We start from the raw sequence: 25,302 nt of genomic DNA on the forward strand, positions 1-25,302 counted from the left end.
GTGAAAAAACCCATGTCAAACTTGCGACCTGTTGACCTAACCCATGTCGATCTAACGCATTTGTCGACCTTGTCACTTGCCGACCTTGTCCCATTTCAACCTAGACACCTGTCGACCTTCACCCATATCAACCTAGAACCCGGTCGACCTTGTTGCCTGTCGACCCAACGGGTCGACAATATGACCGTATCCCCTCCCCAAGTAATGCCTCATTTCAGAACCACAAAAAAAAATAATAATGAGATGGGCATGATTTAGAATTGCTCACAGTTGTGTTTATAGCCTGTGACACTAAACTTTGACACCCGTATGCATTTGAAATTGACTGATATTCTGAACCAGGCTAATTGACTTCAAATCTAGAGACTGCGCAAGCTGCATATTTAACCCTCTGATTGCGACATCTGTGAGAGATGTGCAAAATATCTGCTAAAAATGCCAGCGTCGCTCACATTTGTTATATAAATGCAAATAAAACAAAAGATTATATTTCCTATAGAAGGTAAACATTACAGTTCATTGTGATAAATAAAAAGGTTTGCTTGGAATTGTCACACGATTTTGACAAATTTGCTTGGCACTCAAAAGGGTTAATCATTTGAATCTGGATACCAAATTCTGAATCCTAAATCGCAAACGGTATCTCAAATAATGAACAAGGCAAGCAAAGCAATAATTAAGTGCTGAATAATATATAATAAAGATTTGGGGGAAAAACATTTTAAAGCCTTACATACATATAAAATCAGCCCCCCTCCCAGCCACCAAAGGAAAAACCCTTCAAGTTAATGATAAAACAACAACAGTGGTGCATACCCTTCTGCATTTTTACTTCAACATAACATTGTGTAACCACTGCTCCACACTGAGCAATCTGCCAAGATTCACAACTACACAAACAGGTCTTCCTGACCCTCATAACAGTTACGGAGGGAGCCATATACAGTGGGGGCTGACAAACTGTAGTCCAAGCCAAACCTTGCTTCCGCAGGATGAACGGACATTGGGAGCACTGAAAGACATGGGATTTGAGCAGATGGCAGGGATTACCCCTTGCTGTCACTGTCATTTTATTATGTATTGCCCACAGTTAGCTTTTCCAGTGTGTGGAGAAAACCTTTAAGCCCACTGCAAAACCTAATACATGAGAAACTAGATTTCGGATGAACGTAAACCAGGCAATTAGTATGGAAGAAGCTGTTACCTGTATGGAGACCCCAAGAGAAGGTGGGGTGTAGTGTGTCTGTGGAGGGGGCTTGCTGTACACGGAATAAATTGGTGCTTCATTCGCTAGTTTGTTGTACAATTCTAATGCCTCCAGGACCTTCACATTCAGTTCCGACAGTTCAGAATGTTTCCTGGTTCAAAGACAAAAGATTTACTTAGAACCAAAAACACGAATCGAAAGTCAAAACAACTGTGCGGTGTAGTCAACAACACATTAGGAAAAACAAAAAAAATTGTGCCTAAAAATATATTACAATAAAATAATATGCACTCTCTGATTAAATCTATTTGCCTAAAAAAATAAAACACCAATTTACAGACACTGCTCTTAAACATGGCTGTCCTCTACACACTAACATCACAAGGAGGGAACGTATGTCCCCTAGACCAAGATTCCATCTCAGGCTTTGGCTGGCTGTTATCAGTACGGTCATGTAAAGGACCATTAGGTCAAAGTACAGGTTAATCTCCTATCACAATTCATCAAACTGGAATGGATTTTTCAATCTTGTCCAGATTTATTGGCTAGCCAAAAAACCCAGACAAGTCTATGCAATGCAAATCTGTATCTCCGGAAAATAGTGGAAACTGGACACGTTTTCTCCTCAGACACAAGGAGTCCGGAAACTCACTGATCCACATGTTTTCCTAGATTATGTGTATATAATAATAGGTACTTGTTTAGTTTCACGGCGGCAGCATGGCCGTGCGTCTGAGTCCCCCTGCGGGGCTCGCTGTGCTTGTCCACGCTACGGGCTCGGTGGCTCGCTACACTATGTAAAATCAACTCCATGCCAATTGTCCAAGTTGGCATGGAGTTTATTTAGTTTATTTTAGAAAGTTTGGCGAGCGGCGAACCCGGAAGTAGCGTGCGGCCATGCTGCCGCCGTGAAACTAAACAAGTACCTAATAATACTACATAATAAAATATATACTCCAATAAATAGCCAGTAGTTTCATGATTCCAGAACTTACCTGTCAATCTCCTCTAACTTCTCATCGATCATCGGGCCCATTTGCTGGCAGACATCTTAAAAAAAAAAAAAGCACAGGTTGGAGGAGTGTATTCAGAGTTCTCATTCGTTGCTGTGATTCGCACAATAGGCTCAGTTCTGGAACTATTGTGTAGGTCTGTGCATACGTCATCTCTGGCTCTTCTGAATAACACTAGCCTTCCCCATATGTGGCTGACAGCAGTAGCAAATAAGTTATTGTCAAAAGGATTGAACAACGAGACCAACAGCGGAGGTACCAGAGAAGGTGGCCACGTGTCACAAGATATTTTACGCACATGACGAGCTTCGCACCTCATTATATGCACCGTAAGGGAAGACAGGCTGGTCTCGGTAAACTACCCGGGTACCGGTATATGTTTGTTTTTTAACACTTTCAGCCAGATGTTATAAATTTAGAGTTAAATGGCTGTGCGGGTTGACGGTCAAACTGTTCTTTTAAAGGGGCAAGCATTTACAAGGCATGGGTTTGCCTTGTAAAAGATTGCCTCTTTTTAAAAAACAAACAAACAAAAAAGCATACCATTTTGTCCGCCAACTGCAGTGCTGCTATCCGGACTATTATCTAATTTTTTAGTTTATTACATTTTTTAGCAAACATTGTACATATCATGCGCTTTAAGTATGCCAGCGGTTTCTCCTTCACCGGTACGATCCATTCTAGCACATGATCGCCTCTAAGGGGACCATAATGTTCTGGTCCAGAGCCTCCGCTGCCATCGGGGAAGATCTGTGCCATGTATCGGAAGCAACAGCAATAAGGCAAGTGGTAATCTGCCGCTTTAGCAGGGAACTGGTTTTTCACACTTTCTCTACCTGGGGTGTGGTAGGTGGACTGAAAGGTCAAGTGGCAGTTCCTTTAGCGGTCTTCAGTAGGGTAAGGAATTCTCGGTGATGGAGTCCATGGTGCAACCAAGGGAAGTCCTACCTATTCAGCACTTTTGGCTTACTAGCTGTGAGACAACTTGCCATAAATGCTCCTCTATTTAGGATACTTATTCAGGGCTACTACTATTCCTACACCTACAATAGCTGAGACACGGTGTGAATAAACTGTGTGAAGTCTATTTTCATGGTGGCAGGTGCTGCTTAGGCCTATCCTAGCCCTGTACTGGACAGCTGAACGTAGGTGTCTGTTCAGGTACTTCTAGAGCAGATTAGCTCTTGATGGCAAAGTACATTAATGATCCCCTTATTTACCTTGGGGAAGCACCCATTGATGTTGCTGCTTCAGGTGCAGTGTTCACAACATATAGATCAATTATGCTTTGTTCCCGGTAGATCGATACAGTGTCCAAAAGAACATTGGAGTTCTTCCCATTGCAAGAGAAGATTTATCTAGTCTGAAGATGGACATTCTAATGCACTTGGTTATGAGGGTTGGGGGGTTCTTTCCCATTGTCCCTAAAACCTAATAGGCCATCCTTTTGATGTTTTCTGGCCCAATGCAGGGGAAGCAATACAAGGACTTCTATTATAGACCTGTCTGGCCTTCATTACTTGCAAATCCAAGGACTGTTCGACTCGAGATGTAGCCATAACTGATAATTGATTTTATTGGGGGGTTATTGTCCCAATGCCTGCGGCTAATAAGAAGTTAATGTTCTATTTCTCTATTTTGGGGGGGATTCAGAGAAACCCAAGTTTTTTAATGCCCATTCTAAATTGAAAAATTCACTGAATGTTCACATTCCGGGGAGGACAGCTTCAAAATGTAACCCCTCAAATCTGCAGCAGGGATTATTAACGGAGGTCAGTGAAGTCACTCTTCGCAAAGAAGGTGGTGTGGGTGCGTTTCTGCAGAGGGTGCTGTCAAGATGGTTTCTGCTTTCCTTCTTGACACCTTTATATCAAGTTGCTGTCAAAGTAGAACAAATCCCCCATTCAATTTTCCTTTCAGGAAACCAGTCCGTCTCTCTGGGTTCCTCATTCACATAGTTTTGGAGCTTTAGGCTGGGTTTGACAACAGGTGGAGGCATGACTCAGCTGGACATTGCCACAAGCCATGGCATATCAGAAGCAAACCCTATATGGTACTAGAACACTAGTTAGTTATAACAGAATACCTTCCAAGTCAAGGAGTGCAACAGGATCTGGTTTGGGATCTGTGGGATCAATGTTCTGGAGGATATATAATGCCTGGTCCATTTTGTCCTATAAGAGAGTTACGATGAATTTGATGATAAGGAGACATAAAAGCAGGTTGTGTACAAGCAGATGGACATTTTGCATCCCATTAAAAGGTATCTTCCCTTCTGCTGATTAAAATGCAGCATACCCGTATTGTGTGTGTGACTACAGATCTATCTGCGTAAGGAATGGAATGTTACAGGGTTCTCCAGGAAAATGCTGTACTGTAGTATTTTGTATGCAGATAGTCACACACAGAATACAGGTATGCCGTATATCATGTTAACCAGCAGAATTTCACGTTGGTTTGCAAATAATGTATATTAATGGAAAAGTCCCAAAAAAGTCAGTCATGCCTCTAGAAGGGTGGAAGAAAGTGAAATGTAGGAGAGACAGCTGTAAGTGGAGGCAACAGAAACACTTTACCAAAAACAAACAAAAATGAGCTCATTACTCATTTAAAATCAAATTCACCCGCATTCTCACATTTAGAAAACGATATTTTTAAGCATCATTATAATGATTAATTAGTTGGGAGGAGGAACACCAAGGCTCTGCAGACATATAGGGGGTTATTCAGACTTGATCGCAAGGCTGTGAATTTGCATCCCGTGTGATTATCAATAGACTGCGCATGCATACAGATCGTAGTATGTGCAAGGCCAAAATCCAGTTTGCATACAATCAACTTGCATCGCAAGCCGTATGCAAGTTGATTGAGAGGAAGGCGGGGCTTGGAGATGGTAACCGGGCCTTTTCTGGGAGTGTCAGGAATAATGCAGGCGTTTGAGGGGAGTGTGCATGAGGATAGGTCCGGCGCCGATCTGACTGCTTCTATCGCAGCTGTCGAGTCAGTCCAAGGCTACACACAGTGCATCACTCGGTGGTAATCGGCTTGCGGTATTGAGCAATGTAAGTGTTACGAAGGCCCTTAGTAATGAACCCTCAGAGGGAACCGCAGTTTGCTGGTAATGGTCATTATATGCCTTCCTGCCCTATATCGTCACACTGCTACTAAAGCCTGCAGATCCATTTATTTATTTGTGACCATGAATGTTATACAGATCAACTCTATAAAGCACATACAGAGCAAATGTGTGTAGTCTTCAAGGGAAAATGAAAATAAAACCTGTTTAGAATATGCATCAAGCTGTAATGTGGTCATTAGGTTCACCACTAAAGATCGACATGGCTTAGATCGACACATGAAATAGGTTGACATGGCTAAGGTCAACAGTATTGAAAGTTTGACACAAGCAAGCATTAGGTTGACAATGGCAAGGTCGACAGTCAAAAGGCATGTGCCGACAGGCGGTATTTCATGCCCGACCATCCATTAGGGCGTGATTGGAGAATATAACAGTGTGCTGAGCGCAGCTGGGCCCCGTGCCCGAAGCATGGCGAGCGCAGCGAGGGTACACAGTACACTTTGACGGTGACCATGTCGCCATTCGAGACAAACCCGTTGACTTTTTGTCTGTCCACCTAATGCTTTTGGCGACCTTCCAACTCTGTAGACCCTAAGGCATGTCGACCTATTTCATGTGTTGACTTAAGGCTTCTCAACCTTTAGTGGTCGACCTAATATGGGTGGGATTAAATATCCCATACCCATCAGGCTTTGGTTAAAACCGCAGAGAAAAGATAAAACAGTACAATAAACCCTAACGCAATGTATGAACAAGCCAACGCAGTAAAACAAGCTTTGTATACATCTAAAGAAATCATAATACAGTAACCGCTGCCTCATCACTATGGGGTAGATTTATCACCTAGCCATCAGGGGCATATGTGCAGGGGATAGCACTTCACCTTATCTATGACAGCTGCTGAGCGGGTGTCTAAAGTGCGGCGGTGTGGGGCAGGAGGCATAGCGCAGGGACGATATTTTGCACTGCGCGTCTGCCTCTGCCTAATTTATGAATGGTTCCGCCCCCTTCGACAGCTGCAGGCGGTGATGCCCTATGCCCACAGCAGGGACAGCGATGTCCCTGCTGCTGGCTCTGAGCTGCGCTGGGGATCTCGCGTGAGTAGCGAGATCCCGCGCATGCGCAGTGAGCCGGCAGGGGGAAGGAGGCAGCGCATCAGTATCAGTCCCAGGAGGGGACATCACCGAAGGAGGGAGTTGGCGCTCCCCCGCTTCGGCAGACAAGAATTTAATACATCTTGTCGGTCTCCCCTCCTGCTTCGCCTCGCTAGTGAGGTGAAGCAGGAAGTGTTATAACGCGCCGCTATAATAAATCTACCCCTGAGTTCTTCCTCAATTAACAAAAAGCATAAAATGATTTTGTCTCCTAGTAACATACTCTGTTTATATACTCAGAGTTTCATATTTAATATAGAAGACTGGGTACTTGTGACTTATCTGGGCGCCCGATGTTGAAATTGTATGCCAGTACCCTAAGCATGCGATTTGACGCGATTTCCCTTGAAGAGAAAATCGCGTTGCATTGTATGCTATTGTATTGCATGTGATGCGATTTTAATAAGTACAGGCACCCAGATGCCTGTTTCATATGTGAAATGACCCCCCAGACCCCATTTTTAATTGTATTCCCCCACCCTGATGGCTAAATGACCCCCATTGTTAAAGCCACCCCACTATCAACGCCAACCCGAAGCGTGGCGAGCGCAGCGAGCCCGCGAGGAACGGCGGTACGCGTCCTCCGACCTTTTCATACCCCCACTATCCACGTCGGCGTGGAGTTGATCTTATATAGTGTGGCGAGCGCAGCGAGCACGAAGCGTGGCGAGCCCCGCGGGACGTGGATACCTTCACAGCTATACGCGTCCCCTCGCGGGCTTCACAGGTATCCGCGTACGCTCGCCACGCTTCAGGCTCGGTGGCTCGCTGCGCTCGCCACACTATATAAATTCAACTCCACGCCGACGTGGATAGTGGGGATATAAAAAGGTCGGAGGACGCGTACCGCCGCCCCACGATTTGACTCTATTTTTATATTTGACCCAAAGCGTGGCGAGCGCACCCAAATTACATGTGAAGTAATGCGCGTCCCCTCGCGGGGTTTGCCACGCTTCGGGCTCGCTGCGCTCTCCACACTGTATGCAATGAACGCCACGCCAACGTAGATAGTGGGGGTATGAAAAGTTCAGAGGACGCGTACCGCCGCCCCTTGCGGGCTCGCTGCGCTCGCCGCGCTTCGGGTTGGCGTTGATAGTGGGGTGGCGTTAACAATGGGGGGCATTTAGCCATCAGGGTGGGTATACAATTAAAAATGGGGTCTGGGGGGCCATTTCACATATGAAACAGGCATCTGGGTGCCTTCACATATTAAAATCACGTCAAATCGCATTGCATGCAATCTGATTGTATGCGATACGATTTGACTCGATTTTTAGGTGCGATGAAGAAAATCGGGCGCCCAGATAAGTCACAAGTACCGAAGACGGTATATTGGTATATAGCGGTGCAGCATGGGTGTATATATGGTTACACAGCATGCGGTACAGCATGCTGTGTAAATTGAAAAAGTTGAAGCTCATCCTCTAGGAATAAAAGGCTTCCTCCTTGTTTGGACTGGATGGCAGAGATAAGGCCCCGGGAAGTCACCATATATCATTATACAGTATGCAGCGGTGAGTGCCAACTCTATAATAGAATAAACCTATTCACTGTAACAATGACAAAACAACCAGCTTCCAATGTTGGCTGTGACTCCTATCTACAGAGCATCACCAGACGAGTGAAGGGAGCCAAAGCCTTCTGCAAGGGCAGCAATAAAAAGAAATAAAACCTACTTCATCTATATATACTGGCTCCGGTTCAGATTTTGCAGCAGTTTCAGGAATATCTTCGAAAGAGGCAGAATTTTCAACAACTGCAAAACAAAAAAGTTATTCAGTAACTACAGAAAACAGAACAGATTTAAACCTACCACATCAGCCCTGCCGATTATCAGACCGCACATGCTTGAGGTCCCCATGTAAATGAAGCCAACGATGGCTAGCACAGGGCTCCAACAGCCAGTAGGGTGATGCCACAGCCAGAGGGGGGGGGACGGGGACGACACACACTTTATGTAAGCATAACATGTGCGATTTCTTGAACTTACTTAAAAAAAAATTTAAAAAGCAACTCAGTGCATCCCACCCGTAGAATCTAATCGGTTGCTATGGGCAACATTCAATTTTCAATAGAACTCACATCTGGGTAAATTAACCTCTAAGTGCCCAGATTACATGGTGTATGAAGAAAAGTTGTATACAACCTTCTTACTTTCAAGTATTATTAAGAATGACTTAATGAGGTTGGCGCACTCTTCCTGTCTGTTGCATAAGTCATGCAAGGCTTGCTGTTTGCGCAATTGCCATGATTATTGTACTCAACATTTCCTCAAGCTTTGTTTTAGACAATAGGTGTTGGCAGGGCCAACTTTTCCGGACACAAATGTGCTTTGGGATCTCTTGCGCTTGTTACAGTGTCACTGCTGTTTGCTTTATATGCGATATAGTGAAATTATTTTAGTACACGTTTAAAATGTTTCGCAATAGAATATTCACTTTCCTACACTAAGTACGGTAAATGAAAATGTTGGGGGATTCAAGCACTTCCAGACAGAAAAGCTAGTGCCCAGATTATGTCAGCAACCTCTTAAATAGGAGCAATGTGAGAAATGTAATATGGCAGGAGAATGTACGTAATAGGGACCAATTACACACTGGAACAAGTGTACTCAACCTGTTACTTTCAGTAACACATAGAAATTATAGGTAGGAATTTAATTGTTTGAGTGCCCATAATTATCGCAGATTTCTGCTCCCATCCTCCTTGGGTGCTAGGCAAAACTTGTTTAAAGTAGGGCTTTTGGAGACCTTAATCACCATTTGGGTGCCTGAACTGCAGCAAGCCCAGTAGTTTGCACAGACCAATGAATAGCTGCGGTCACTTTACACAGGTATCCAAAAACAATTGAATTCCTCCTACAGAAACATAACATGATCAAAGGGGAAGTGGCTTCACCTGCTTAGCCACGGCTCTTAAACAAGTCATAGTTATTCTCTTAGAAAGGAATCTCATTAAAAGTAGATATCAATTGACATTTTTTGTTCAGGAAGCATTAAAAACAGGAAATACACCGGCCATCTGTCAGCAATGCCACTACAGATTGCAGCTACAGATTCATGTGATTTGTGACATTTAAAAAAACTGGATGCATTTTCTATTATTTGCTTAGCAATTCTATAAAAAATACAGTAATTACATTAACATAGAAAGATTTGTTCTAGTTCATTGGTGCAAAAGGACTAACTTCTAAGGGGTTATTCAATTAAGAACAGGATTTTACCTGCAAAAAAATGATCAGATTCCTACAAGCTGCTGATGTGTGGTGAAGGAGTGCAGGGTTAGGGTAGTGTAGAGTAGTACGTGCAGAGAAGGGGTGCCGGGCCAAAGCTAGCTTAGTGAAGTGTACTGTAGTGTGATATGCATAGGGAGCAGGTGTAAGGTGAGCGGTAGTATAGTGCATGCAGGGTGATTAGTAGTGTAGTGCAGCATGTGTGTGCAGAAAGGGGGTGCAGGGGTAGTGTAGTGTGTGCGGGAGGAGGGTTCAAGGGCAGGGTAAGTGCAATGTGTGCGGTGAGGTGTTCGGGGTTAGTTAGTGTGTGCAGGGAGGGGGTGTAGGGTTAGGGTTCGTGTGTGCAGGGAACGGGCGCAGGATTAGGGGTAGTGTAATGTAGTTCAGTAGTGTGAGTGGAGGGAAAGCTTGACTGCCAAACTACAGATATCTTTAGGTGGGATTAGCCTTCTGGCCCAAACTGCTTCCTATAAGAGGGGCTGAAATCTAGAGAACACTTCCAATTCTTCAGCCTTCACTGGAGCTCGCAGTGCTTATACATGACCCTAAGCTTGTGCTTGCGCAGTAACACTGCCAGGATTGCTCTGGGCAGGGTAAACTATTAGTGACAATAGGGACGTATCAAGCTTTACATGTGCAGCGGTTTCTCGGGCCTGTTGCTGTAAACTGTGGTGGGTTCATTGCAATTATTGATAAATAGGCCTTTATAATGGTTTAGTAGTCATTATAAAATGACTGACCTATACATAAAGCAACACATTTCAAAAGTGCTACCACAGTAAAGCAATGCTATTCATTATTACATGCGCAAAATAAATCCCTTTTTATTTCACATACCCGTTTCCGGTTCCTCGTTTAAAGCTGTTGAAACAAAATTCGATGGGAACAGGCCAATGCCTTTCTGATTTTCCCCCTTCCACCAGTTAGTATCACTGCAAAAGTGGATAAAACAAGGATTATTATTGTGCTGAGACGTCATAAAATGCAATGAAATTGTAAAAAGAAATAAAAATGAACTAGTAATGAAGCCAGTTTCACTAAATCTATATACATATGTTGTTTTTTTTATAAAAAAATTAAAATAAAATAAAACCCACACAGGCGGCCATTACTGTGAGTAGGTAACAGATACTACATCTGCTACTGCTCAGAAAATGGCACTACCTCACTGTGTACGTAGGCGCCATGGCGGTAGTGATGTGCGGTCCGCGTGTCGCTGTCTCCCGGAGATTAATATCCAGCATGCTGGATAAATCTAGTTGCTAGTCGCTGGGTGTAAGGCATAGTGTTCTCATGGAGAACACTGGCCCTGACAGATCGCTCAGTGGCACATTGTTGTGCTATGTTCTCAGTGATCCGAGCATTCTAGCATCGCTCAGAACGCTTATCTCCCAGTATCGCTATGTGTGTACGCCCCATAACACTATTAGTGCACTAAACTAAAATTGGAGTACAGTCTGTCACTTGCTTGCTGCCAGATAACCATGACAAATGTAACCCTAATAACACCACACAATTCTGAGGTAACTACTTGTCACTAATTTGGGAGTATTGAAGAGAGCATCAGTTGTACACCAGTAGGTCTCCTCCGGAACACCACAATTTTTCGCTTTTTTGCACTGTGCTGTCTTCACTGTGAATTATTATTTGTTTTTCAATTCCGGATGGCCAGACAAAGGGCTCGGGAAGGGAAGCCATTGCCACCACAGTAATGGCAATCCACACCCTTCTCCTGGGATTTAAATTTGGGAATTGAATTTGTCCCAAAATGATATATCTTGGCATAATGTGCACATTTCTAATCAATCCAGAAAACACCCTTAAATAGGTTACGTCTAGTCCTGCAGGGTTTAGCACACCAGGTGTATTCGGAGCCATTAGGGCACATACACAGCAATTCCACTTGACTTTCTTGATTGTGCTTGTCATGCTTGCTGGTTGACCCCTGGAACAAAGGCATCGTAGGCCTATGCCTAGCCCAACTCTGGTTCCATCTATCTAATGGTTCATGGCTCCAACACACTGTCAGGAGATAGTCTGGTTGGGGAGATTTATCACTCTCTAATTTATCCCTGATAAAACATCAATACAAAGTATGGAACAGCCCGATATCGTATAAACACTGTTTCGTGTACATTTGTTAGACAAGCACACTTATCCTTCTTACCTATCGTCTAACACAATAATAATATCTCCACTCTTAAATGTCAGCTCATTGTCTTCCACAGCTTCAAAATCGTACAGAGCCCGGACTTTTCTTGGCATCTTCTGACTGTCATGCTGCATGTCCACAGATGGGTATAAGGATTTGGTGTCTGATGGCTGCTTATGCTCTTGCAAGGATAACTCAATTGCTGTTATTTGGACAGAAAAAAACATAAATTATAATGGAGAAAAAGTAAATAAAGATACATCCTTAAATAAACCGCAGGAGAAAAAGTAACCTGCAGTAAATTACCCTCTTACATAAGCTATAGAAATATTATTTAAATAAAATAACAGTAATAAATATTCTGTCATTACTTATTTTGCTGCTTGGCTCAGTATTCTTCTCTATATTTCCATGGAATCCAGTCGAAAAAAAAACAAAAAAAAGTCGACATGACATTAGTCAAAACATGAAAAGGTCAATAATAGTTTATGGGAAATGTTTCCTTTTATTGGCCTTTTCCATACTTTACCATTCATATGAACTTTCATTGGGAATGGTAAAGAGTGCCGGGCGCAGTAGGGCAATTTGCCTGTAGCATGGCAAGCGAATACGGTACCCTGAGAGTCCAAGTGATGAAATCTAAAAGTGGACACCAAAAAACTCTTGGCGACTTTTTCATGTTTCAACCATTCCATGTTGACCTCTTGTCTAGATCAACCTTGGGTCATCGTTTTAATCTTCGACCGTTTGAAACCATCCATCTTCTGCTACTCACATTTCTTTAACGTCCACAAGTTTTATTTTTACTCTAACTTAAACCCGCTCTGTCTGGTTCCACTCTCTACCGTGAAGTGGCTGAAAGGTCTACAGTGCCTAGGTAGACACCACAGTATAAAGGTTGATGTGGAAAAACGGGCTGTCAGATCTTAACCTACCCTTAGCGATATCTTCATCCTCTTTGTTTTTGGTAGGTAATGTTCCATTCTTAGGGGTACTTGAAGCACTCTGTGGAACACAGTAAGTCAGTGCATTAAACAGCAAGTAAAGTAACAGGTTCCAAGTATTAAACAAGCTTTTCCACAAGCCATGCATACAGATGAGGCATATTACAGGCAGCGTTCTCATACCTGAGAGCCAGAAGCAGGGAAAGTGATTCCTTCTTCCTTCAGTGATTTAATGGTAGCTGATATTAGACTGAACTGAGGATCCTTCTGGAACTCGTCTGACCATTCCACCATCATAGCCTTCAGTTTCTCAGAAACTTTTGGATGTGCCTAGAAAACAATGAGGGAAAAGTAATATAATGGAATCAGGAGTTGAATGTATCATACTGTACCTTAATGTTGATTAAAAAGCATTGAATAGGGATCACGGCATAACGAGTCCAACTTTAGAAGCTGTCAGGCCCATTCTGCCGATAACGGATGTGGATTGTCGCGGTCCCAGCCGCAGATCGACAATCCACGGCTGTTTTCACGGCTACGCCACCTCTGCACTGATCGGCAGGGGGGATTTTGAATCCCGCTTGTCATTCAGCTGCCGATCAAAACTCAAACTGGCCAGGATCACGGCTGTTGGGAGGGATCGACAGCCGAGATCCTGTATTAAATACCCCCCCTTAGAGTCAAGAGGTAGACAGGAGTAGCATGGACAAGAGACCTAGAGTAAAGAGTCCTTTTTGTTAGCGCTTACGGTCTAAAAACCCTATACTAGATTTAACTTCTATTTTGTAGGTTAAATAATTTGGATGGCAAGGTGGATTATTCAGCTTTGTCATGTGACTTTAGATTTTTTGTGGATGTCTGGAATTATACTACGCATGCAGATTATTTTCTATCATGTAATAAAGGTATTTAGTTAAATCAAGTGCTCATTCTTATCACCAGTGTTCAAGAGGAAAACACAATCAAGGTTAGCCATAAATCCAGAGTCTTTGTAATAAGAATCTGCAAAACACTGTAAATGAATGTAATTATTAATACTGTATACCTTATTTATAACACCGCGGACTTCACTTGCAAAATCTCTGGAACATATCTCTAAATGAAAAGGCTTTCCGCAGTTTGACACGCAGGCCCCTAATAGCTATGGAGACACGGGAAAAGGCATTCTGGTGAGATGTATTTCATGCCTCACAGGAAGTTGTTTCTTAGCAGAGAATAAAAAAAATCAACAGGAGGAGGAGGAGGAGGAGGAATCTACTTACAGTGAGTGCATGCAGGGCCACATGTGGGACCTTGTGGTTAACCCTTTTCATTATAGCTCTAAGGCCATCTTTTGATCTGAAATAAAAAAAAATACACGATGGAATAGATTAGTTCAATGGCTTTTTGGAAAATTAATTCAACAAACATGATAAACTGTTGCTGTTCTCCATTACAAACCTAACAAATAGGTGAACACCTTAGTCAGCCAAGAGACACCCCCATCATGTGCATAGCAGGACTCCCCAGTGTCCGCTTCCTGTCACAGATGGATAGAATAGCTCTGTTTGTACGAGTGCCTTGTACAGCAATGTTACCGGTAATACTGCTGCTGAGGAAGGTGTAAGCTAACTCCCCGAAACGCGTCGAGCCAACACATATGGCTATTCCGGACCAGCTCTACCAATACCAAGGTAGTCATCCATCACTGTCTACGTTCACCTACTAGCTGACAACTTGCTAATTCACGGATATACCAACATTTTGCTGAGAATTATACTGGAACTCTTTATCCACATTTGGGACACTCACCACCGCCCACCCTCAGCTCTAACTACAGATGGAGCATCTCTCAGACAGCGCCGGGGCTTGCCAGAATGCCCCCGCTAGCGATCGCCGGCGGCGAGACGCTTTATCTGACTGGGAAGTGCGAGCAGCTCACACGCACCCGCGTCCCATTTTATCCGGCAGCGGGGTAAGCAAACCCTCCCTGTCTCTGCTTCAGGAGCAGGGTTGGGGGGTCTCCGGCACAAGCGGACAGCTCCGTTGGAAGGGAACATGCATCCCCTGGCTGTTGCCGATCTGACCGCCAGACCCCAGCTGAAAGACAGCGGCTCAATCTGTACATACAAGTGAGCTTGACTGTATATTGGCCATCCAATTCCATCCTCCAATACTAGGGTGTGCACCCCCTTCCCCTAGGAGCAGTGCTCTTCTCGCACACCAATATTATTATCTGTATTTAACACGTGTACACAATGTTTAATTTGTGAATTGCATATTTCTTATTTTCTATGTAAACACAATTTTAATGTGGAAATAGAGGTGTATGTTATACTATCATTAAGTGAAACCCAGCGATGTTAACCTACTATTGTTTAGTCTTGTCTTTTGAGGGTTTTTACACAGCCCTCATGACCGAATGCAAAGACAGCCCCCCACAATACAGTCCCCTTCTTTCAGACATCAGGAGTGTGCATACTTGTGTTAAAATTGGACACCCATACAGAACCCCAAGTTTCAGAAGAGACATGAGAATGAGCAACAAAAACGGGGTCAGCAGCACCTAACTGTGATTAACGGAGCCCGCAAATTATAACAAGAGCAACTAAACTCCCTGTCATTCCCCCATCACACGATCCGGTCCTAGTGGTCCATGTTACATTGCTGGCGTCCCAATGTCAATATGCATAATGCTGCGCCGAGCCTTCTCTGTCTGTCCCGGCCACCCCGTATAGACGCTCTGTCTGGTGATACCTTTCTTCCTGGACTGTGGTAAAATCCTTGATCTATTTCAATGTTTCTATCATGTCCCCCCATTCCCTTCTCTGCTCCACACTATACATGCCGCAATCTCTTAGTCTTTCTGGGTACGTTGCGTGGTGAAGGCCATGCACCAATTCAGTTTGTACATGCTCTAATGTAATTATATCATTCTGGAGATATGGCCAGTCAGTATTGGACACTTTATTTAGATATGGCCATATACACTTGCTGGAGAAATGTTAGGGACAGTAATAAAACAAACCCTGTTTAGTTGACAGGAGAATTAACTATGTTTATAAACTGTATGTCCATATAAAAAACCACGGTACTTGTGTAGTTTTGCGGCGCCAGCTCGCCCACGCTGCGGGCTCGGTGGTTTGCTACGTTATCTAAAATCAACTCCATGCCAACATGGATAGTGGGGGTATGAAATTACTTTATTTTACATAGTTTGCGGCGAGCATAGAACCCGGAAGTAGCACGGCGCCATGAAACTACACAATATTACAATCATCTCTAGATAGATAGACACACAAAAGATTTATAAAACTATAAAAGTCAAGGTACTATTTCATAAGTACACAAAGCAATAAAATAAAATGCAAGGATTGCTTAACTTATGGATTTGGTAGGAGGTAAGGCACACCCTTACCTTACCTCACACCAAACCCATAATTTAAGCAACTTTTCATGATTATATATATATATATATATATATATATATATATATTTTTTTTTTTTTTTTTTCTTGGTTACAGGGTTTCAAAAGATACTGTGCCCTCTACTACTCTAGCTTATACAATGCTATAAATACATCCCATTATCTGCAGTAATATACACAAATCACAAGGGACACTTCACAAACATCACAAGATCAATCACTACCTGACTCAATGGTTTTCCCCCCTCATGACCAGTCCAAGGTGCACGTTGTAGTGATGTAATTAGCTACTTCTCCAGAGATTACAGATAGAAAATATGTGCAGGTAATAAAACATCTGACATCGGTGTAGGGGCCAGGGACAACTGTTTAAGTAATGTTTATTGTGATGCTGTTACCTGTACACAGACACACAAGGATTGGTTCCATTTTTGTCATTAGAGGTACAACACTACAACAGAAGTTTTGGATTGACAGTACAGTATATGGCGCTATGCAGCCCTGATGTTCCCAGTCCCTTTAAGTGTCACTCACACTTACAGAAACATGTGTACAAGAAAAAAGTAGAGACTGGTATACAATACGGCGCAACAGGAAAATGCTTGAATATATGATGGAGTATGGTCCTCCTTATCTTGACATATGATTCCACTTTGGTTCGATGTCCACTTCAAGTTGATCGGTACTCGTGATAAAGAAATAAAGTGAAAAAAAGGAAAAAATTACTCCTTTGTGTCCTTGATATTATAATTATTAATGTGTTGGAAAGGTGATTTTTTATGGTAAGCGTACCAAACTCACGTTAAGGTAAGTTGGTGTGAAGCACATCAAGGTTTCTTTAGTGTTATATCTTGTATTTTCTTGAAGTGAATGTGACTCTTTCAATGGACTCCGAAGAGAAGAGAAAGAGAGAAAATGCAATTTGTGTAGAGGTGACGTGGATAACGTGTGAAAAATAATTTGTGAGGAGCTAACTTAGCGTACCTCACTCACCGAGAGTGAAGAAGGTATACATATATAAAGGTTTCTTTTTAGATTTGAAATGTGGGCGTACCCCAACTCACAGGAATGTAGATGGCGTCAATCTCATAAAGGTATCTTTCCTTGTTCTTTTCCTTATATATGTCGTCGTGGTTTGTTTCCAATTTGTCTCGGAGAAAAACCAGATGTACCATATATCAGAATATATACCAATATTTTTAAGACAGAAAAGTGGGGGTGATGAAAACAATATATAGAGAATATTGTTTCTCACCCTTTATCCAATTTTGAGCTCAAGCAAAATTAATAGGTTGAAATATATGTAAAAAAAGGAGGAAGGTGGGCGTACCCCAACTCACACTTGTGTGTCGGGTAGTCCACTCGTAAAGGTTTCTTTAATATTTTCAGGGATTTGGAACCTCACAGAATTTTCATCAGATTTCCTCCCAGATACATGCAAGACAAAGTGTATATCCTATATGTAGATATCTCCTTTACATGTGGGTTCGATATAGGATAAACCATATGCTCATGGCGTACCTTACTCACCACTTTAGGTGGCGGCACGAAGCCTATAACGGTTTCTTTCAAATGGTGGTATACAGGAAGAAACGCCTTATTCTTATATACAGTATTCCTCCAAGATCAACCAGGTATTGAAAAGGTAAAAAAGACTTTTATTCCAAGATATCCATAAAACCAACTGAGACCCACCACGGGTATCAAGCAGCAAAACAATGAGTCCAAAAAATAAAAACCAAAAAACACCATCAGGTGTAAAAACAGTACAAGATTAAAAACAATACATACATCCAAGGTGTGATGGCTGTTCACTCCTTTCCAGTGGCATCAACGCGTTTCGGTCTGGGGACCTTTCTCAAGATGTGCTGGAGTGGAGTGAGCAGCCGATATTTAACTGATGAACAGCCAATCACAGTTAACAGGAAATGAGGTCAGATTGGTTACATAACGTGTTTAAAAATTAGTATTTTTAACATAAAAACACAGTAATATACACAATCATACATAAAAAACGTTTTCTGTTTTCAAAGGCATCTAAAAAGCACTGTAGTTTAGCAGCTATGTTACTGTTGGGATCCGTTGCCATGGAAACATTTCCTGCCTCCGTATATGCAGAGTGGTGGACAGGATTCTAAGTCCATTTAGAAGAGTTGGGGCAGTGTATTATACACATATAATGTCCGATCGCACAAGGGTGGTGATTGCGGGATGAAATCCGGCATGTTACAGCGTGTGGATGAACCCGGAAGTGTCGGCTCCGTGAATGGAACGCACGCTGCCGGATGTAACGTTCCGTGATAGGATGTTAGTGGAACGCATCCCGGAAGACGTCCAGCACTTGGTCTGACGTGTAGCTGTGTAGGGGGCGGCAATTAGATGGTATGAAGCCTGCGGATCATGTTGCCATGGCACCGGACGCCCAAACCTATAGATGTATACAAAAGCATAATTAGTACATTTCGAACATAGAATATAATGTATTTTGCTTTATGCCCCCTTCTTAAAGTAATGGGAGTGTGTTTTGTGAAATGCGGCGACATTTACATACAGCATGTCATTTAACACTGAGGCAGACATTGGTGCATGGTGCATCAGAAGTGAATTTAGGAAATGTGTGAACTTAGGGTTCTGGTGGATGATTAAAGGAAGCTATAAGAACCATTTCAGCTCAAAATCGCTGTTGAGCCCATTTGGTAAAAGGGTGTTACAATTATATATAAGGTTCATTTCTGCCTTGGCTAATGAAATAGAACAATCTGGTTGTCTTGCATTGCCTTTAATTAATCTTAAACCTCCAAATTCAATAATTTCACTAGTAGCACTTTGGTGGACCTGCTTGAAATGGAGTGCTAGGGCGTGAGTTTCACACCCCTTTCTCACATTCCTTAAATGTTCGCCTAAGCGAGTTTTTAAGGGTCTTGATGTTCTACCAATGTAGTATTTATTGCAGCTGCATTTGACCATATAAATAACATTTTTTGAATTGCAGGTGATAAAATCTTTTACTTTGATATTATATCCATTGATGGAGTATTCCTGTGTTTTATTGCTGCCCTGGCTTTTAGTATTTTTACAGGCCAGGCAGCTACCACAGCGAAAGAACCCTTTAGATGTAATGCCCTTTGGTGCGGCTTTGGTATTGAAACTGCTACCCACCAGATTTGAACGAAGATTGGGTGCTCTACGGTATATGTGTTTCGGACATTTTGGGACCATTTTACCCAAGATAGGGTCTTTTAGAATAATTCCCCAATGTTTTTTAAAAATTTGTTCTATCTTTTTATGTTCTGCAGTGTACGTAGTAATAAAGGCATAGGCAAAGTCATCTTTTTTATCATCATTTTGTTGTTGTATTGGGTTTTGGGGAGTCTGTTCATTATGTACGGCCATTTCCATTCCTTTTTCTACTATATTTTCCTTATATCCACAAGCCAAGAATTTGTTTTTCATTTGGCATGCTTGTTCGGAGAAAACTTGGTCATCTTTACAGTTTCTCCTTAATCTCTTAAACTGGCCGGTGGGGACAGAATTTAGCCAATGGTCATGGTGACAGCTGTTATATGGAATATATGTTCCTGAATCTGTTGGCTTAACATAATTTTTATATTTAAGGGAGCTGTCCTCCACATATACAGTAATGTCCAGAAAATTGATTTGCGTCTTCTGGACGTCAAATGTCAATTTAATATTTAAATTATTATTATTCAATGTGGTACAAAATGAATTAAGGGTATCCTGATCTCCCCTCCACACAAAGAAAATGTCATCTATATAACGTGCATAGGACACCAGATTCGCTCCGAGGGGATCACTTGTCCAGATGTTATCGAGTTCCCATGCGCCCATGAATATGTTCGCATAACTCGGAGCGAATCTGGTGCCCATAGCAGTGCCTGTCTTCTGCAGAAAAAATTCATTATTAAAAATAAAATAATTATTCTGTAAGATGAATAGGATCCCTTCAAGGATAAAATCTTGCAATTCTTTAGATTTATCTGTGGTTTCCAAAAATCTCTTTACACTTCCAATACCATCGCTATGATCGATAATGGTGTAAAGAGAATTTACATCGGCGGTTACCAAGAAATAATCATTATCCCAAACAATAGTGGATAATAAATTCAAAAAATCGCCCGTATCTTTTAAATGGGACTTGTTGCATAATACCAGTGGTTGTAAGTGGTGGTCTATTAGCATGGATAGATTCGCTGTCAGTGAATCTACCCCTGAAATTATGGGGTAGATTCACTGACAGCGAATCTATCCATGCTAATAGACCACCACTTACAACCACTGGTATTATGCAACAAGTCCCATTTAAAAGATACGGGCGATTTTTTGAATTTATTATCCACTATTGTTTGGGATAATGATTATTTCTTGGTAACCGCCGATGTAAATTCTCTTTACACCATTATCGATCATAGCGATGGTATTGGAAGTGTAAAGAGATTTTTGGAAACCACAGATAAATCTAAAGAATTGCAAGATTTTATCCTTGAAGGGATCCTATTCATCTTACAGAATAATTATTTTATTTTTAATAATGAATTTTTTCTGCAGAAGACAGGCACTGCTATGGGCACCAGATTCGCTCCGAGTTATGCGAACATATTCATGGGCGCATGGGAACTCGATAACATCTGGACAAGTGATCCCCTCGGAGCGAATCTGGTGTCCTATGCACGTTATATAGATGACATTTTCTTTGTGTGGAGGGGAGATCAGGATACCCTTAATTCATTTTGTACCACATTGAATAATAATAATTTAAATATTAAATTGACATTTGACGTCCAGAAGACGCAAATCAATTTTCTGGACATTACTGTATATGTGGAGGACAGCTCCCTTAAATATAAAAATTATGTTAAGCCAACAGATTCAGGAACATATATTCCATATAACAGCTGTCACCATGACCATTGGCTAAATTCTGTCCCCACCGGCCAGTTTAAGAGATTAAGGAGAAACTGTAAAGATGACCAAGTTTTCTCCGAACAAGCATGCCAAATGAAAAACAAATTCTTGGCTTGTGGATATAAGGAAAATATAGTAGAAAAAGGAATGGAAATGGCCGTACATAATGAACAGACTCCCCAAAACCCAATACAACAACAAAATGATGATAAAAAAGATGACTTTGCCTATGCCTTTATTACTACGTACACTGCAGAACATAAAAAGATAGAACAAATTTTTAAAAAACATTGGGGAATTATTCTAAAAGACCCTATCTTGGGTAAAATGGTCCCAAAATGTCCGAAACACATATACCGTAGAGCACCCAATCTTCGTTCAAATCTGGTGGGTAGCAGTTTCAATACCAAAGCCGCACCAAAGGGCATTACATCTAAAGGGTTCTTTCGCTGTGGTAGCTGCCTGGCCTGTAAAAATACTAAAAGCCAGGGCAGCAATAAAACACAGGAATACTCCATCAATGGATATAATATCAAAGTAAAAGATTTTATCACCTGCAATTCAAAAAATGTTATTTATATGGTCAAATGCAGCTGCAATAAATACTACATTGGTAGAACATCAAGACCCTTAAAAACTCGCTTAGGCGAACATTTAAGGAATGTGAGAAAGGGGTGTGAAACTCACGCCCTAGCACTCCATTTCAAGCAGGTCCACCAAAGTGCTACTAGTGAAATTATTGAATTTGGAGGTTTAAGATTAATTAAAGGCAATGCAAGACAACCAGATTGTTCTATTTCATTAGCCAAGGCAGAAATGAACCTTATATATAATTGTAACACCCTTTTACCAAATGGGCTCAACAGCAATTTTGAGCTGAAATGGTTCTTATAGCTTCCTTTAATCATCCACCAGAACCCTAAGTTCACACATTTCCTAAATTCACTTCTGATGCACCATGCACCAATGTCTGCCTCAGTGTTAAATGACATGCTGTATGTAAATGTCGCCGCATTTCACAAAACACACTCCCATTACTTTAAGAAGGGGGCATAAAGCAAAATACATTATATTCTATGTTCGAAATGTACTAATTATGCTTTTGTATACATCTATAGGTTTGGGCGTCCGGTGCCATGGCAACATGATCCGCAGGCTTCATACCATCTAATTGCCGCCCCCTACACAGCTACACGTCAGACCAAGTGCTGGACGTCTTCCGGGATGCGTTCCACTAACATCCTATCACGGAACGTTACATCCGGCAGCGTGCGTTCCATTCACGGAGCCGACACTTCCGGGTTCATCCACACGCTGTAACATGCCGGATTTCATCCCGCAATCACCACCCTTGTGCGATCGGACATTATATGTGTATAATACACTGCCCCAACTCTTCTAAATGGACTTAGAATCCTGTCCACCACTCTGCATATACGGAGGCAGGAAATGTTTCCATGGCAACGGATCCCAACAGTAACATAGCTGCTAAACTACAGTGCTTTTTAGATGCCTTTGAAAACAGAAAACGTTTTTTATGTATGATTGTGTATATTACTGTGTTTTTATGTTAAAAATACTAATTTTTAAACACGTTATGTAACCAATCTGACCTCATTTCCTGTTAACTGTGATTGGCTGTTCATCAGTTAAATATCGGCTGCTCACTCCACTCCAGCACATCTTGAGAAAGGTCCCCAGACCGAAACGCGTTGATGCCACTGGAAAGGAGTGAACAGCCATCACACCTTGGATGTATGTATTGTTTTTAATCTTGTACTGTTTTTACACCTGATGGTGTTTTTTGGTTTTTATTTTTTGGACTCATTGTTTTGCTGCTTGATACCCGTGGTGGGTCTCAGTTGGTTTTATGGATATCTTGGAATAAAAGTCTTTTTTACCTTTTCAATACCTGGTTGATCTTGGAGGAATACTGTATATAAGAATAAGGCGTTTCTTCCTGTATACCACCATTTGAAAGAAACCGTTATAGGCTTCGTGCCGCCACCTAAAGTGGTGAGTAAGGTACGCCATGAGCATATGGTTTATCCTATATCGAACCCACATGTAAAGGAGATATCTACATATAGGATATACACTTTGTCTTGCATGTATCTGGGAGGAAATCTGATGAAAATTCTGTGAGGTTCCAAATCCCTGAAAATATTAAAGAAACCTTTACGAGTGGACTACCCGACACACAAGTGTGAGTTGGGGTACGCCCACCTTCCTCCTTTTTTTACATATATTTCAACCTATTAATTTTGCTTGAGCTCAAAATTGGATAAAGGGTGAGAAACAATATTCTCTATATATTGTTTTCATCACCCCCACTTTTCTGTCTTAAAAATATTGGTATATATTCTGATATATGGTACATCTGGTTTTTCTCCGAGACAAATTGGAAACAAACCACGACGACATATATAAGGAAAAGAACAAGGAAAGATACCTTTATGAGATTGACGCCATCTACATTCCTGTGAGTTGGGGTACGCCCACATTTCAAATCTAAAAAGAAACCTTTATATATGTATACCTTCTTCACTCTCGGTGAGTGAGGTACGCTAAGTTAGCTCCTCACAAATTATTTTTCACACGTTATCCACGTCACCTCTACACAAATTGCATTTTCTCTCTTTCTCTTCTCTTCGGAGTCCATTGAAAGAGTCACATTCACTTCAAGAAAATACAAGATATAACACTAAAGAAACCTTGATGTGCTTCACACCAACTTACCTTAACGTGAGTTTGGTACGCTTACCATAAAAAATCACCTTTCCAACACATTAATAATTATAATATCAAGGACACAAAGGAGTAATTTTTTCCTTTTTTTCACTTTATTTCTTTATCACGAGTACCGATCAACTTGAAGTGGACATCGAACCAAAGTGGAATCATATGTCAAGATAAGGAGGACCATACTCCATCATATATTCAAGCATTTTCCTGTTGCGCCGTATTGTATACCAGTCTCTACTTTTTTCTTGTACAGAGGTACAACACTGACTTTCCAACACCGAATGGTCCGGAACCTCCTAATACGAACATACCAGGTGCCGCGGGAAACTAGGCTACAGGAGGGTTTAGAAGAGCAGCGAGAGCGCCTTGCTGCAGGAGGACAGGGGACGCAATGGGACAGACAGCGGGGGGGGGGGGGGGGGGCGCACTGTATTAAGGTGACTAACTGCAGCTGGTGAGAAAGCAGGGGGGGGGGGGCGGATTATCGGTGCTGTAGTTGTATTATATTTATCTAGCCTACCATTTGTAGTGAAGGGAGGACCTAATAGATTTCCTCTGCCTTCTAGCACGTATTACTTTTATTTCTGCTGTTACTTGTCTAATAGATCCAAGCTAAACCAGATAAAATTGGGCAACCTGGTATTAACACTAATTTATCATTTATTGTCACGTACTTATACAGGTCATATGTATTAAGCAGCATAAGCCAATTAACATACCCGTATACATTAGAATTGTGGGGGGGAAACCTAAACATGCATGGGGTGAACATAAAAACTCCACATGGTTATGGCCATGACCTGGGACTGTAATGCTAAGCACTACACCATCCATGCTGCCATCCGATTCCTTCTTACTGTAAGGAATCCTCACTGCCGTCCAGCATTTAATATCAAAGTCCTGTTGAATTTTTGTGCATACAATACAATACATTACATGTCCAAGTCTCAGTGTGGAAACTTGACTGTACAACCTTAGAACATAGTTATGCCGGGAGAACGAAAATAGATAAATGATGTATAGGAAAAGGAGAGGACCTCAGTCCACTCATGGCAGTGTCAGGGCAGGGCTGCAAGAGACTGGGTGAAGCCATGATGGAGTGAAGGTAGCAAGAAGTTACAGAATAAGCGCTACATGATGGGAGAATCCGTGTCTCCTGTAGCAAAGAGTAGTGATGCTAGTGGGGCGCAGTGTCAAATACACATCTATATGAAACAAACGTTACACACACAGCTTATACCGCTTTCAGACCGCAAATGCAGGGTCGCACCAGGACTCTGAAATGGTACAGTCCCAGTGCGACCCTGTATGTGCAGTCTGGGGTCGCTGCGGAGTGTCATCGGGCGGGGGAGGAGGCAGCGCTTAGAGCTAGTGCTGCATCCTCCATAGTGTGAACGAGAAACGGGGTGCTCAACCCATTCACACTGCACAGCAACGAACGGGAAAG

The 25,302-nt window shown here is 42.1% G+C and overlaps 1 protein-coding gene across 1 annotated transcript in view; it reads right to left on the minus strand.

The window, feature by feature from the left end:
• The window catches only part of STAM2 (signal transducing adaptor molecule 2), a 53,711-nt gene that overhangs the window by 7,336 nt on the left and 21,073 nt on the right, over positions 1-25,302 (minus strand). The window contains exons 3-12 of the mRNA XM_083154045.1: positions 14,044-14,119; positions 13,827-13,922; positions 12,965-13,111; positions 12,773-12,842; positions 11,853-12,039; positions 10,523-10,617; positions 8,130-8,209; positions 4,307-4,394; positions 2,203-2,257; positions 1,205-1,358 (exon numbers count right to left, since the gene is read on the minus strand). Coding sequence (XP_083010171.1) covers positions 1,205-1,358; positions 2,203-2,257; positions 4,307-4,394; positions 8,130-8,209; positions 10,523-10,617; positions 11,853-12,039; positions 12,773-12,842; positions 12,965-13,111; positions 13,827-13,922; positions 14,044-14,119 — 1,048 coding nt within the window. The remainder of the gene's footprint in view (positions 1-1,204; positions 1,359-2,202; positions 2,258-4,306; positions 4,395-8,129; positions 8,210-10,522; positions 10,618-11,852; positions 12,040-12,772; positions 12,843-12,964; positions 13,112-13,826; positions 13,923-14,043; positions 14,120-25,302) is intronic.

This window comes from Crinia signifera, chromosome 7 (genome assembly GCF_055691185.1).
Source record: "Crinia signifera chromosome 7, ASM5569118v1, whole genome shotgun sequence".
In the NCBI taxonomy this organism is placed as follows: Eukaryota; Metazoa; Chordata; class Amphibia; order Anura; family Myobatrachidae; genus Crinia; species Crinia signifera.